General features: G+C 40.5%; 1 protein-coding gene across 4 annotated transcripts in view; it reads left to right on the forward strand.

Moving 5' to 3' along the window:
* The first annotated feature begins 341 nt into the window (after nt 1-341).
* EEF2K (eukaryotic elongation factor 2 kinase) overlaps nt 342-13,188 on the forward strand; it is a 31,462-nt gene continuing 18,615 nt past the window's right edge. For 2 of the 4 annotated variants that reach the window (XM_062588365.1, XM_062588369.1), the window contains exons 1-5: nt 342-413; nt 7,471-7,795; nt 9,620-9,670; nt 11,571-11,671; nt 12,966-13,026. In XM_062588365.1, coding sequence (XP_062444349.1) covers nt 7,550-7,795; nt 9,620-9,670; nt 11,571-11,671; nt 12,966-13,026 — 459 coding nt within the window. In that variant the 5' untranslated portion in view covers nt 342-413; nt 7,471-7,549. Of the gene's footprint in view, nt 414-632; nt 719-7,470; nt 7,796-9,619; nt 9,671-11,570; nt 11,672-12,965; nt 13,027-13,188 lie in introns of those variants that run through there. The other 2 variants (XM_062588368.1, XM_062588370.1) reach the window with 2 other exon arrangements.

The raw sequence follows: 13,188 nt of genomic DNA on the forward strand, positions 1-13,188 counted from the left end.
GAATTAAGTGTTACACAGTTTAATTCGGCAGAAGAGCTGGCCCAGCGGAAACAGATGTGAAAGAAAATTAAAAAGCTGCTTCCTGTTACCAGCAGGGCACGTGAAAACCCATTTTCTCTGTTTTTCCATCACAGCGTCTCTGCCCCCAGCCCCGTGGCCTCTCCCGTGTCTAACACCTTACCTAACGGGGCTACTCGAGTCTTTCTCCTCAGCGTGTTTCCATTTTTCTCACAGAAAACGCCATTACCTGGGAGACTTTCCCCCTGTGCGGGGCCCGTGAGGGACGGGGAGGCGGCGCGAGCAGGCAGCGCTTCCCGCCTCGCCTCAGCAGGGCGGCTGCGCGCCCGCCCGCGGGAGGGCGGGCGGCGACGCGCTGGCAGCGCCCTGCGGCGGCGGCTCCCGGCTGCAGCGCGGTAGGTGCCTTGGCGGGGAGGGGGCCGCGGCCGGGGCCGCGGCCGCGCCGCCCGCCGGGGGGAGGCAGCGGCTGGTGCCCTCCGCCGGTGCGCGGTCCGGCCGCGGCGGTGCGCGCCCGCGGGGCCTCAGGCGGCGCCTCCGCGGCCCCGGGCGTGGCGCTGCGGGGCGAGCGGCCGCTGCCCCCCCGCAGGGCGAAGGCCGGAGGGCGGCACGTCGCTCAGCGGCGAGGACTGCCAGAATTGCGCGTGGGGATGCGAGTCGCGCTCCGAGCAGACGGAGCCTTTCGGAGGCGGGCGTGGAAGCCGTGAGTTTCTTACGGTGCCCCCCAAACGCCGGCCGAGCGCTTGGGGTTGGGCTGCGCTCCCTGACTGCTGCCTGGAGGCGGTAGCCTCCCCCGGTGTGCTCCCGGGACAGCGCAGATAGTTTAGCAACGTTGTGCGACAGCAGGGCACACCCCGCTGAAGCGCCCTGCCCTTGCGTTGCGGGCTGCAGAGTGGTGGCAGCGGAGTAGAAACGGCCTCTCTGGTACTGCGAACTGGCTGGCTGGAGAATTGCTTTAATACACAGTTACAAGCTGCTAAAAATCCTTTAATACTGTTAACATTTGGATATTTTCCCAATGTCTTAATGCAAATAAAAGAGTATCAAGTTGACAACTTGAAGTAATGAGCAAATGATTGCCCAAAAGCCACTTACAGTTGATTGTTCAGTGCATATAAAGCTAATTGAAGTATCAAGGCTATTAACTTTATAGCAGCCTTCAATTACCATTAACTTGAGCATCACTTTTCTGTGCTTTTGTATGTTCGTATTTTGCTAATACTAACATGTATCCTATCCATATATATCCTGTTTGGCAGAACAGACTTATATCAGTAAGGTCATTCCTGTGCTTTGCTGCTTGCAGCTCTAATAACCATTGGTCTGAAGCTGCAGCGTGTTTCCTTGCACAGGATTTGGGGCCTCAAGTAGTTCATACTCTAAACTGTCATAGATGATCTGTCCCATTTGGCTCTTGATTTTTGCATCATTGTTGTCTGCTGCTCTGTGGCTAATGCACTGCAGTATCCCAGCTGCGCTTGCAGAGAGACTGGATGTGATTTGTACCACAGTGTCTGTAGCAGCAATGCAGCAATACACTGGAAGCTGCTGAAAGTAAGGGCTTCTAATTAGAAGATCTTCAGCTGGTAAGACCAGATCTATCAGAGGTAGCTGGTGAGTTCAGACATTGCTCTCACGCATGCTCTCTCTCTCTCCCCCCCCCCCATTTTTTTTCCTTTAATCTCATGTTTTATCAGAGCTGCTAACTTGACTCACTATACCTGTTTCCTCATCTGTGTATGGTGAGGTCGCTTCCTTCACATGGTTTGGTTAGGTGTTTTGGAAGAGCAGTAATTCTGTGATGGGCTATAGAGCATTAACATAGCGGGGGGAGGGGTTGTTCTGGAATATGTTAGGTAGCTTTGTGTTTGTGTTTTGTAAAGATGATGACAGCAGCACTTTGTAAGGTGAGCCTGTGTGGTTGCTGGAATTAAGGTTCAAATCTGTATTTTAAAAGGATGTTAATCTAAAAATCCAACTTCTCTCTTAAAGCAAAGAGCTTGTTACTTTTACAAGTATGTTAGATGTATTTAGCCAGTCTGGTATTAAACCAAAAGGAATTCAGTATTTTAGCTGAGAGAAGGATTCGTTCTTGCTTTATAAGTGACCTGCAAGAGAAGTTTTAACTATTTCTTTCCTAGGCCAGCCCTTGTTCTGTGCTAAAACAGTGCAGAGGACTGTGAGCTGAAACAGCCACTGAAACGGCTGGGGATGCTCCTGTCATCCCTCTTCTGCTGGTTAGAGCATTCCTATCTCTTAGCTCTCTAGGATAAATTAAGGCAGGTTTTGGTGTTCGGGCTGCTGTGGGGGCTTGCTGCAGGGTCCTGTCAAACCAACAGCATTTCTGTAACAGCAGACCCCTGTAAAAATGAGTCATGTTTTACCAGCGCTATGGTGTGAATTTCTCCCTCTGTTTATCTGTATTTATACTTGCACTGTGTGTGACAACACAGTGTTTTTTTTCCTCACAGCTGGCCTTCCCATGTTGGTAGTGTGGCTCTTAGAAATAATGGCAGGAAAAAGAAAAATACTGCAGCAGCTGAAAAATTGATGATAGTCAAGCAGATTTAACAACCGTGTTTTAAATTTTCTTCATTTTGAATGACATAGTACTAGGTAATAAAAATTGAATAAATCTTCAAGATAGATTGGAGTAAGTAGTTAAAATTACAGGTTGTGTTTGGTAATACAGATTTGCAGCTATATTCAGTGCAGTGTAATTCTCTTTGCTGCTTAGGAAAGAGAAAAGCTTCTGTAATGGATATTAAAGATTAACTGACCAAAACGTAGCAGCAGTATTAACAGAGATTCCTAGATCGTATGGCTTTATGCCATAATGTAAAAGCATGGAATATAAACCTTGAGATGAAGCTCAGGCTTTTTCTAAGACTTCTGGTAAAAATTTCTGAGGTTTAGAGCAGTGTTTGTGTAACAAAAGTTTGGTTACTATCCTCACATAAAATGCTCCTGAAAATAGAATTCAGTTCTTAGTAAATACGCTTGTAAAGTAAAGACCACAAGTCCTTTAAAAGAAATACCATTCCAAGAACAACTGATAGAGTTTAATAAACACAATTGGCTTTAAATTCTGACTCGTGTGGTGATGTACACTGCAAATCGCTGAAATCATGAATGTTTGCAATCACTGCTGCATAAAGCAGTATTTCTTTTGCTGCTTCTCCTCAGACCTTCAGGTCCTGGTGGATCATCTGATGTGTGTTTAACTATAGTTGTAGAAATGAGTGCAGGATAGAGCAGCTGTGAGTAGTGATACTAATCCAGTGTTGCAGTATATCCCAGAGTTACAGTTAATCTAGTAACTCAGAGCTTTTTACAGCTGCTCTTTGTACATGTAGCGCTTAACATTGTTTTTTGAATACCTGTTAGACTCTGGTAGGGTATTCACAGTAAAATGGCAACTGAGGATGCGGTTCCCCTTCCAGTGATGTGTTACTGCCTTTTCCCAGGAGTCGCTGCTCTCACATGGTCTTTGCTAGAAGAGCTGGTTCTATGAATGCTCCTGAGCTGCTTCAGTGCAAAGTCAGCTGAGTTAGTTTATACCTCCTTCAGCAGTGGTTTGCTGCAGCCCAGCTGACTCTACATGGGGCAGATGGAGTACTATATATTTGGTGGGTTTCTAAGCTGAGGGGATGGTACCTCCATCAGAGAAGCAGTAACCAACACCAGAGTTTTGCTGATGAATTTGCTGATGAAGGTGCTACAGTATATTACTTCACTGTTTCTGTAGTGACCGTCTGTCAGTAGCTGTGGTATAAGGGCTGCAGCTATGAGTACTGATGCAGAACTGTATTTATCTGGTGCTATTTTGTGGAGAAGGATGGTTGGATATGCAGAGAGCTACAGAATAGCTTGCAGCAAAACAAAGCTGAAATTTTTGTGTTACAGTTATCTTTTTAGGGTAGCTGTGTGAAAATCCCTGATTTAGTTGGTTGGGTGAGGTTATCCTAGAACTAATCAATTAACTGGACACTTAGAAAAGTTGTAAGATGTTGTACAGCCTGTATCAGAGTCAATTTTGAAAATCTGAAAATGCTAACTAATCCTTTATTTTGTGGAGGCATGTATTCTGAAAGCATCCGGGTAGACATCCACCTCCTCCAGAGGGCTTTAATCATTCCTATGTCTCATTTTTCCAATTTGTAAAACAGATGATACTTCTCTTGGATGTTAGAAAGAATGTTGATGCTTATATAAATGTTGACAACAAATCAAGTGCAATATGCTACAAGCTCAGATCACTTTGATTTTCAGTGCTACAAGACCAAAGGGAGTTTAAGCTATATATCATGTGTAACAAGTCATGATATACAACTTTCTGTAATTTCTGTCTTCTAATCAAAACCAAAACAGGTGTACCTGACTCTAATATACTCATAGAATTCACCTTAAGAGCCAGCAAAATGTATTATGGAAGACTTGTCAGCAAAAATTAGTTTGAACTCGGCCAAGCCAGTGTGAAGTTTTGGATGATTATTTTGTGTTGATCTAATTCCTCTCCGTTTTTCATGCAGCAGAGCAATATGAATAATTAAAGTTAAAATGAGCAGAAAATTCTGGCTCTATTCTGTCAGAGAAAATATTCCCATTAATTTGAGATGGTTGGAATTTTATTTCTGCAGTAGGTTTCTGATTGCTTCACAGAAAACATCCTTATGTGATGACAGTTGTTTAAGAGCCACAGATCTGCTTTCTTATTTTTAAGGAGAAAGAACTATAATAAAATCAAGAGATGGTCCAGTCCTCCTAGAATGCTTCTGATGTGTGTCTGTCCCTTTCTGGCCTTCCTTTGAGTGAGCATACACTGGCTCTTTGTTCAGATCAGAAGCGGGCTTTTGAAGCGAGTAGCCTGATCATCTCAGCTCGCTGAGGCTGAGCTCCCTCCAGCTGCTCAGAAGTGTGCCTGGCTCTCTGCCTTCTGGATGTGGGAAGAGTCTTCCAGCATGAAACTGGGGGAGCAGGGTAAGGCCTGTGGCACAGGAACTGGGAGAAGTGCAGAAATGAAAAACTGCTTGTATCTGTATGGCTGGTAATATGTGAAAGGATGAGTCGGTGCCCGTCTTTTTTAGCTTGGGATTGTAGGAGTTTATTTCTATTTGAGTTCTGCTGACTTGTCACTAACTGTTTCTTGGGAGGAGACTGCTGAGCACATTTCCATTATAAGATCTCTATGGGTGGAACTTGAGCTCTATGAAAAATTCTTCCATGACTCGCCTGTGTTTTTATATAATACATCTGTTGCATCAGTCAGGGTACGTAGTCAGGCTGTACTGTCTGCAGTTTCCCTGGAAGTGGTGTCACTAGTTTTGAAAAGCTGAGGTAAGACAGGAGCCTTTGCAGAGCTGCTGCTTTGCTATCCACGTGGAACTCCCAGTATTATTTACTCTGTCAGTAATTATGTGTCAGAAGGCCTCCATGAAATATTTTCACAGAATTTCACTTTTCGGACTTAGAAGTAATTGAGCAGATTTTAATATAAACTCATCATCTGTCTGAATTTTTGCTTTCTGTTTAGGTCACTTTGGAAGCAGGACCCAGGAGAAGCCAACCTATTTTGTTCTCTTAAGATTCAGGAAGCTACTAAAAAGTTGAAATTACCAGTGACAAAATTAGGCTTTCTAATCTCTTTACTAAGTGCAGAAATGGAACCATTAAGCAGGGTGGAATATTTTTTTTTTACTTAAGCTGTCTGTGATGGAAATAAACCAGTTATAATTTTAGCTAGTGTCTGACTGTGTGAAGTGGATGATGAAACGTTAGACCATGAGGATTTACTGCAAGCTGATTCTTAGTCCCAGCAATGATTGATTGTGCTCTCCCTGCAGGATTTTGTAACTTCAAAATTCAGTATATTTCATGCTGTCTTCTGTCCCACTGACTAGTGATCTGTATTGCTGAAATCATACAACTCATATTAAAAAATTACCATGATTTGACTATGGCCTTTTTGGAGGGAAATGTTCTTCTATCATCATAGGGAGCTGCAGAAGCTTTGGAAGCCAAGGGGGAAGATAATCACATCATAATGCGAAACTTAAATCATGGGAATTTAAGCCTTAAAAATGTGCTTTATTTTTTACCACTTTTTTTTTTTTTTACGTAAGCACCTGTATTTATCTACACCTTTCAACTAATTTAAAATATAACATGATCTGTTCGTGTAGACTTCCCCAGTCAATCCCTCTTTCTTTTTTTAAATCCTTCTTTCCCCACACGGTCATTTGGAAGCCCTCATTTTGGTGAAGACTGTTGCAAATTGACGGAAAGAAAGCATATGTATAAAATATATTTCCCCTTCTGTCTTTCCTCTTTGTGCTTCATATTTTTTTTTTGCCAGTTTTAAATGTCATTCTTTCTCCCCCAAAGGGGGTTCTCCTCCGCTCCTGATACTGCTTATCTTGGTGTCTTGCATCTTGCCAGCCTGTATGTGCAGAAGGTTGTCCTGCCTATTTGCAGTTCATTGTACTTATCTTGTCATCTGACAAATATTTGTTATGTGGATACCTCATAGGTGCAACTACACCTGCACTTTTTTTTTGCCCCTTAGTAGTCACAGTGATCACATACTTGCCTAAAATACTTATAGTGTGTCTGGTGATGCCACCACAGTGTTGTAAAATACTTCAATACTACTATTAGTTACCCTGTCTTAGTAGGCTTGTATTCAGATTCAAGAAGAGTTAATAACAGTTACATCCTGATCAGTACATATATAATCTGAGGGTCCCAGGTCTCTGTTTTGGCAACATGATTGTCACTAGCTCACCTAGCACATAATTTTGCAAATACCTTAATAACCCGTGTGCTGAGATAGTTGTGATAAAACTGAAGCAAAAATGAGAGCTAATTCACACTGTGGTAATCATGCTGGGCTGTCCAGATAATTCATTGATAATTCCTAGTTTTCTGAACAGGTAAGAGATACTACTGTTGTTTTATCTTGGAGGTTTTGGCTTGCTGGGTTTTGTATTGCTTCGGTCTTGGAAATGACTTGCCTCCCAGTTTTATTGCCAAAGCCTGCAGGTAAAAGGTCAGGAATGGGACAATATAGTGTATGTGTAAATCCACTTACGATATCCTGAGCTCTGAAAGAGATGGCCTAAACAGGGGAAGAGAGGAATGCTGACAAATGTCAGCCATAGGCAACAGGTGGTGTTTGCAGTCCCTTGGATTTTATAGTATTATTCTATTCTGGTTATGTCCTTTGTGTATCCTGTAACATTGTAAAGTTGGGTGCCCTCTGGAAATCCAGGTTCTGTACTGAGGCATTCAAAACCACATGTATTCAGACATCCATTTTATGCAGCCATATGCAAATGCTTGAGGGTTTATTTTTGTTGGTTATTTTAGGTGCTGGTGTGCTATAAACATTAGATCTGTACGTGCTTTTATTATTTTAATAGCAACTCATTCTTTTTTTTTTTCTCTCCCACCCAGCTTCTTCCCTCCATTTGCATGTGCATTGGAATAGTGGCTGCTTTAATCATCGCAGGAGTTAAACCAACCTTCCACAAATATGGCAGACGAGGACCTTATTTTTCGTATGGAAGGAATTGATAATGCTAGATCAACTAAAATGAAGTCTGGAAATTATCCTGATGCTGATAGTGATGATGAAGACAATTATTACATCTGTCCAATAACTGATGATCCAGTTTCTAACAAGTCTGCTAGTATCAAAGTTGACAATTATTATAGCAACTTGGCAAAAACTGAACGGTACAGTTCAAGCTCTTCACCTAGCAACTCGTTCCACTTTAAGGTAAGCATCGATTCCAGCCTTCAGTGAGGTTCTGATTTTAATTACTTGTCATGAGAGATAAGGATAAAGATTCTCAAACTGATTCATTTGTTGTTACTAACACGTTTATTGAGAATATCCAGCTGTTACTATTCTAGAATTGCAGTTAATTCCCCTAAGCCAATAGTCCAACACTGACTTTGAATTACTTAGTCCCTTTTAGTTCAGCAGAATCCAGGATGACAATTAAGTAACGCATTAATTGGGAGTTTGTAGAGATAGTATTTGTTGTATTAGAGATAGAGTATTAGAGATAGCCAGTTTGGTGCTAGGAGAAAATATTTTCCCATAGATTGTGCCAGACAAAGTTAACAATCCATTTTCCTTCTTTTATTTGAACAAAACTAATGTTATTTTTGTAATATAACCTAAAAACCCATTTTTAAGAGATTTGATTTGCTTCATGAGAAGTTCTTAACATATTGACTGTAGCACTTGGGCATGTAGTGTCACATTGGCCGAAGCTTCTGAGGTGTCTGACATTTTTTAAATGAAAGGCAATCATAGCATTGCAGAGAGATCAAAGGACTGTAGCTGGTGCTTCCTTGGCAGTATGTCCTGTCCCAATCCTCCCTTTGCATGGATCAGACCAGGCAAAAGGAAGAGAACCCACAGGAGCTGGTGCCTCAAGAACACAAGTGACCTTCTCTCTGTAGGTTAAATATTCCAAATATGCAGCATTCATGCTAATGTGATATGTCTCTTGGATTTTGTCTACACTAAGACTTAATGTGTTTTATTAACATACTTTTTATAGATGCTCTAAAATCTTAGTTATGCCTAATACATGCTTTATTCCTAGAGAGATACCTTAGGGTTTTTTTCAGTCAGTTAACATGTAAATACAGTAACACATTCAAAGTAAAACCATCTTGTCTGTAATAAGATTTTTACATATGGTAGGAATATGTACAATTTAATATTTTTATTAACTAAGGAAAGTAAGGAGTAAAAGTTTAATAGAGATAAAAAGACAGATTTTAATGTATGCCATGCTAAGCAAGTCAAGATCTAATAGGGAGCTTAGTCTTCAATTTGATATATACATTTTAGCACATACATATGCCTCTAGGTTTACAGGATATATGGAAGTTTAAGTCATGTGGCCTGAGATAAATCTGACAAGGACTTAAGAAATTGCACCTATTCCCTCCTTCTAAGTTATCTTGCTGATTCTGCTGGAAGTTAAAGTCCTGTAGCAGGGGTAGCAGAATATAATTTCTCCCTGTGCTTTGGCCATCATAGTCTGACATTTTAGCTTGTATCACAGAAAATGTATTGGGTTCAGATGCAGAGCAGGCAGGTCTGTCTTTTTTTTTTTTTTTTTTTTTCTTCCTACCCACAGAAATGGTGACTTCCAACACAAGGTGAAGCAGACAGCTGGGACTGGTAACATCTTAAACTGCTGCAACCTGGTCTACTGAGAGTTCACTTCTAGACCTCAAAGCTAATGGCGGTCTAGGCCATTGATAGTGATATGCAAAGACAGACGGAAGAATTAGTATTGACTCTCTGCCTTTAAACAGGACTCAGCAATATTTGATTAGTTAATTAGTAGACAAGGCCCTTTCAACTCATATTTGCCAGTATAAAAAAGTGCCAACTTACCTGAATAGGCTTCTTCACAGATATTCTAAGAATTAACTTAAATTAGCAATGTAAGTTGAAAAATGGCTTTTAAGTGGGAAAGACACTTTTTTATTATTAATCAAGAGAAAGAAAGCTTTTTCAGTCATTTGTCTTATGTGTATTTTCCTACTTATGTGTTTCTTGTGCATCCTTCAGAATGACACACAAGATTGCTCTAAGCATGGCTCTGTGGTTGACCATAGTCGGGTAGGTTAAAACAAAATACGAACGTTGTGTTTAATAGACACTTAAAGATTTCCTTTTTTTTCTTTTTTTTTTTAATTTTCCCTTTTATGATGGTCTTGTTCATTATTTCACTGTCTGGGAGAACTGCTTGCCTCAGCCCATATAAGTCATCAGAATTTTAAAAGATGACTATAAAAGAAATGAAATATTATCTATCTCTTGTTCTCTACCTTGAAACGTCAGTTCCTTTTAGAGTGCGTATCTGTAGTTATTACTTCACATTATTTGCTACTGTGAGCAAGAACAGAATAGATGCCAGACATCTCCTTAGTCTGTATGGCATTCATATGCCTACAGCAGCAGAAACAACATTAGTGCAGTTTACATGAAGTCCAACTTTCCGTTGTTTTGAAGACTAGAATACAGCTTTTGTACAAAGAACCTCACAGGATCAAGTGCAAGGAACTCATTTAAATCATTATCTCTCATGGACCTTGAACACCTTTTGGAGAGGGACTGTACTCAAGGGTGACTTGACATAGATAACTGACCAAATAATTCCTGCAAACTGCCATTGTACTTCTTTTCATCCTTTCATATTCATTTCATATGTATTCAAGGATGGATGTTCCATTCTTCATATGAAATGTGAACATGGTCAGAGGCAACTTCATTTTGGAATGAAACAAGCAGCAAACTTTTCTCATTATGTGTTTTAATACTTGTTTAATTTATTTATTGTTTCTTTTCGTTTCATGGTTTTATTGTCAGAAACATTTAAATTGTTTGCCAAGTGTGCTGATTCACTATTGAAATAGAAAAGAACGTGACAAATTTAAAGATCAGCTTCTTCCAAAACTTTCTTGATATCATTGTTAACATTAAGTTATACTGTACTTTTTTTTCTTTTTAGTTTTGACTGAGATTTAAATTCTCAAAAAAACATGCAATATTTTAAAAGTTACTCTTTCTGCGTAGTTCAGTCACAGAAGCAGTAACGTAGTCTCAGAGATGCCAGTATTTTCCTTCAGGGCAGCAGTGGTGGGTGCCTTGGGGTACGAAGTGGCATTTTCTCCTGTTTACCTTGCAGAAGGCATTTGGCACATCATAGGATCATATCTCAAGTTCTCTTGGAGCAACAGAATGTTAAAAGAGGAGCATCAAAATGTTAAAAGAAAAATATCTGTGTTGGCTTGTAGATACAGGCTGTTCTGTATCTACAATGAGCAAACTCATTTTCATTTTTGCTGTTGACTTGGTGGAGGTTTAAATTCCAGACACACAGCTATTGTTACAATAATTCATTTTCATAGCATGCTCATTTCTTCTTTCTTATCTTTTGAGGAACACAGTTTGGGAGCATTAGGAATTGCAGATTTTTTTCCTTCTTCATATTGTTCTATCACTTACTGTTTTTTTTCCCCACTTAAAACATCAGCATGTGCTGGGTTAATTATAACAATCCTAAAAATCAAAATAGTAAAAGCTAATTATTTAAAAATGTCATCTAGGCATGACTAATTGATATTTGCTGCATGTGTTAGAGATATTTGTAAATTACAACTCCTTTTTTGCAAATTATACTTACCTTCTATGTATATGCTAGACCAGGTTCTGTTCTCTGTAACTTTATAGTGGTGCATATTAAATCAAAACCTAATGCTTTTTATTTCTGAACTGTGTTTCATTATATTTGAAATTACCGAATGTCAGAGTGGTGTTCTGTGCCAGATACAGAAAGGGGGGAGAAAATTTTGGAGGAAGATTGTCCTGACCTGCTGCTGGCATGGTCCCTGCTCTGAATAGTGTTTTGGGGACATGCACAGTTGCACATCTTTATAACCTTGGGATTGAGATGTACTCTAAGAAATGACATTTCTGTGGATTGCTGCTGATTGTAAACAACCTTTTGTAACTTCAGGAAACTTGGAAACATGCTATTGAGAAAGCTAAACACATGCCTGATCCCTGGGCAGAATTTCATCTTGAGGACATTGAGACAGAATACGCCACTCGTTACAGGTCTGTAGGTCTTGCTTTTAATGCTGACGTTAAAGGGGTTTTACTGGCTTATATTGAAGGGCTATGTTCATGTGGTACAGAGCATGTATAACACCTGTCCAACTGTGCCCCAAAATGAGCGTGCCTTAACTGAATTTTGCAGGAATATGTAAATGCAAGACATGGTCAAAAAATAAAACATTCCGGCAAACCAATGTCCCATTCTTCCTGTCTGTCCTACTTTAGTATGTAGAAGTTTTATCATCCAGAGACACAGTCAGGAAATAAGTCTGAAAAGTATTTTCTGGTTGATTTATTAATTCTCTAAACTTAATCTAATAAAGAAAATAAAACCTAATAAATAGGCAGTGTTTACAGTTTAAAGGTTTTTTTAAAAAAGAAAAAAGGCAACATATTACTCTGTGCCTTTCCCAAAATAGCAGTTTTATTGTTGCCTGTGCATGCAGTGTTGCTGCATGTGGCTGGAATTTAAGTCCTTAAAAAGCCAAGAATAACTCAGCACAGTGTACGTGCTGAAACTGAGTCTGACCCTTAAAGTATTCTGAGTGCTTTGAGCACAGGCTTTGCCAGAAGGGTTACTCTAGTGACACAGGTTTATTGGTGAATGGACTAGGAGTGAGGAGCTAGTTAATTACCCCTTAGCATCTGTATTTGGGGAAGGCCCCTTTTCCCCTTGCATGGCACTAGCCCACAGCATTTTTCCTCCCCACAGACTGTATCTGTCCGTGGTCAGCTGCACAATCCTGGAATAGTTTTCATATTTTGAAGTATAAGAAAGTTATAATACTGTATTAGGACCAGTTGAATACCTTATTAAGAAGAGACAACTCTGATTTCTCCCCCACTTCTCCCCAGCACCTTTTTTGCTTGTTGCAAACTGGGGTAGTGAAAAGTATCTACAAGAGTATCGAGGATATCTGCAAGGACGAAGTACCCAGAACAAGCTGGGAGGAACCAGGCTGGAAACAGTCATATATTGCTAATTCAGCCACTGTGGTTCTCACTTCAGTGGTGAGTTAAAGGAGTGAGGAGAAATGACAGTCCTACTCCTTGTGTTTTCATAGGGACATGCAGAGACTTGTTCTTCCGCTGATGCAGTGTGGGCAGTTCTTGGCATTCCTGCTTCTCACAGCCACGGCTGGTGTTGCATTCTGCTCACATCCTTGGCAAGCCTGTGGCAGCTCCCTAGCCACAGGCTTGGGAACTAGGATTATGCAAGATAAAGAAGTACAGGCATTGGGGATGGGATGACTTTCTGCATTTTTAGTAAGAGGCACAAATCCTGATTTTGCAGATACAATGCAGTTACTGGAGACTGGGTTGAAGATGAAGTCCTCATCAAGATGGCTCCACAAGTAAGATCATGTCTTTCATGTGTATCAGCAATCAAATTTGTTAGATTCTTCCTTTCACTGAATAGTTTCTGTAAGATATCTTTCTCTTTATAAGAGATTTGGAGTCTCAGTATCACTTTTTTTTTTCTTTTTTTTTCTTCCTACCTCTTGTCTTTTCTTTTT

Source organism: Rhea pennata, chromosome 15 (genome assembly GCF_028389875.1).
Source record: "Rhea pennata isolate bPtePen1 chromosome 15, bPtePen1.pri, whole genome shotgun sequence".
In the NCBI taxonomy this organism is placed as follows: Eukaryota; Metazoa; Chordata; class Aves; order Rheiformes; family Rheidae; genus Rhea; species Rhea pennata.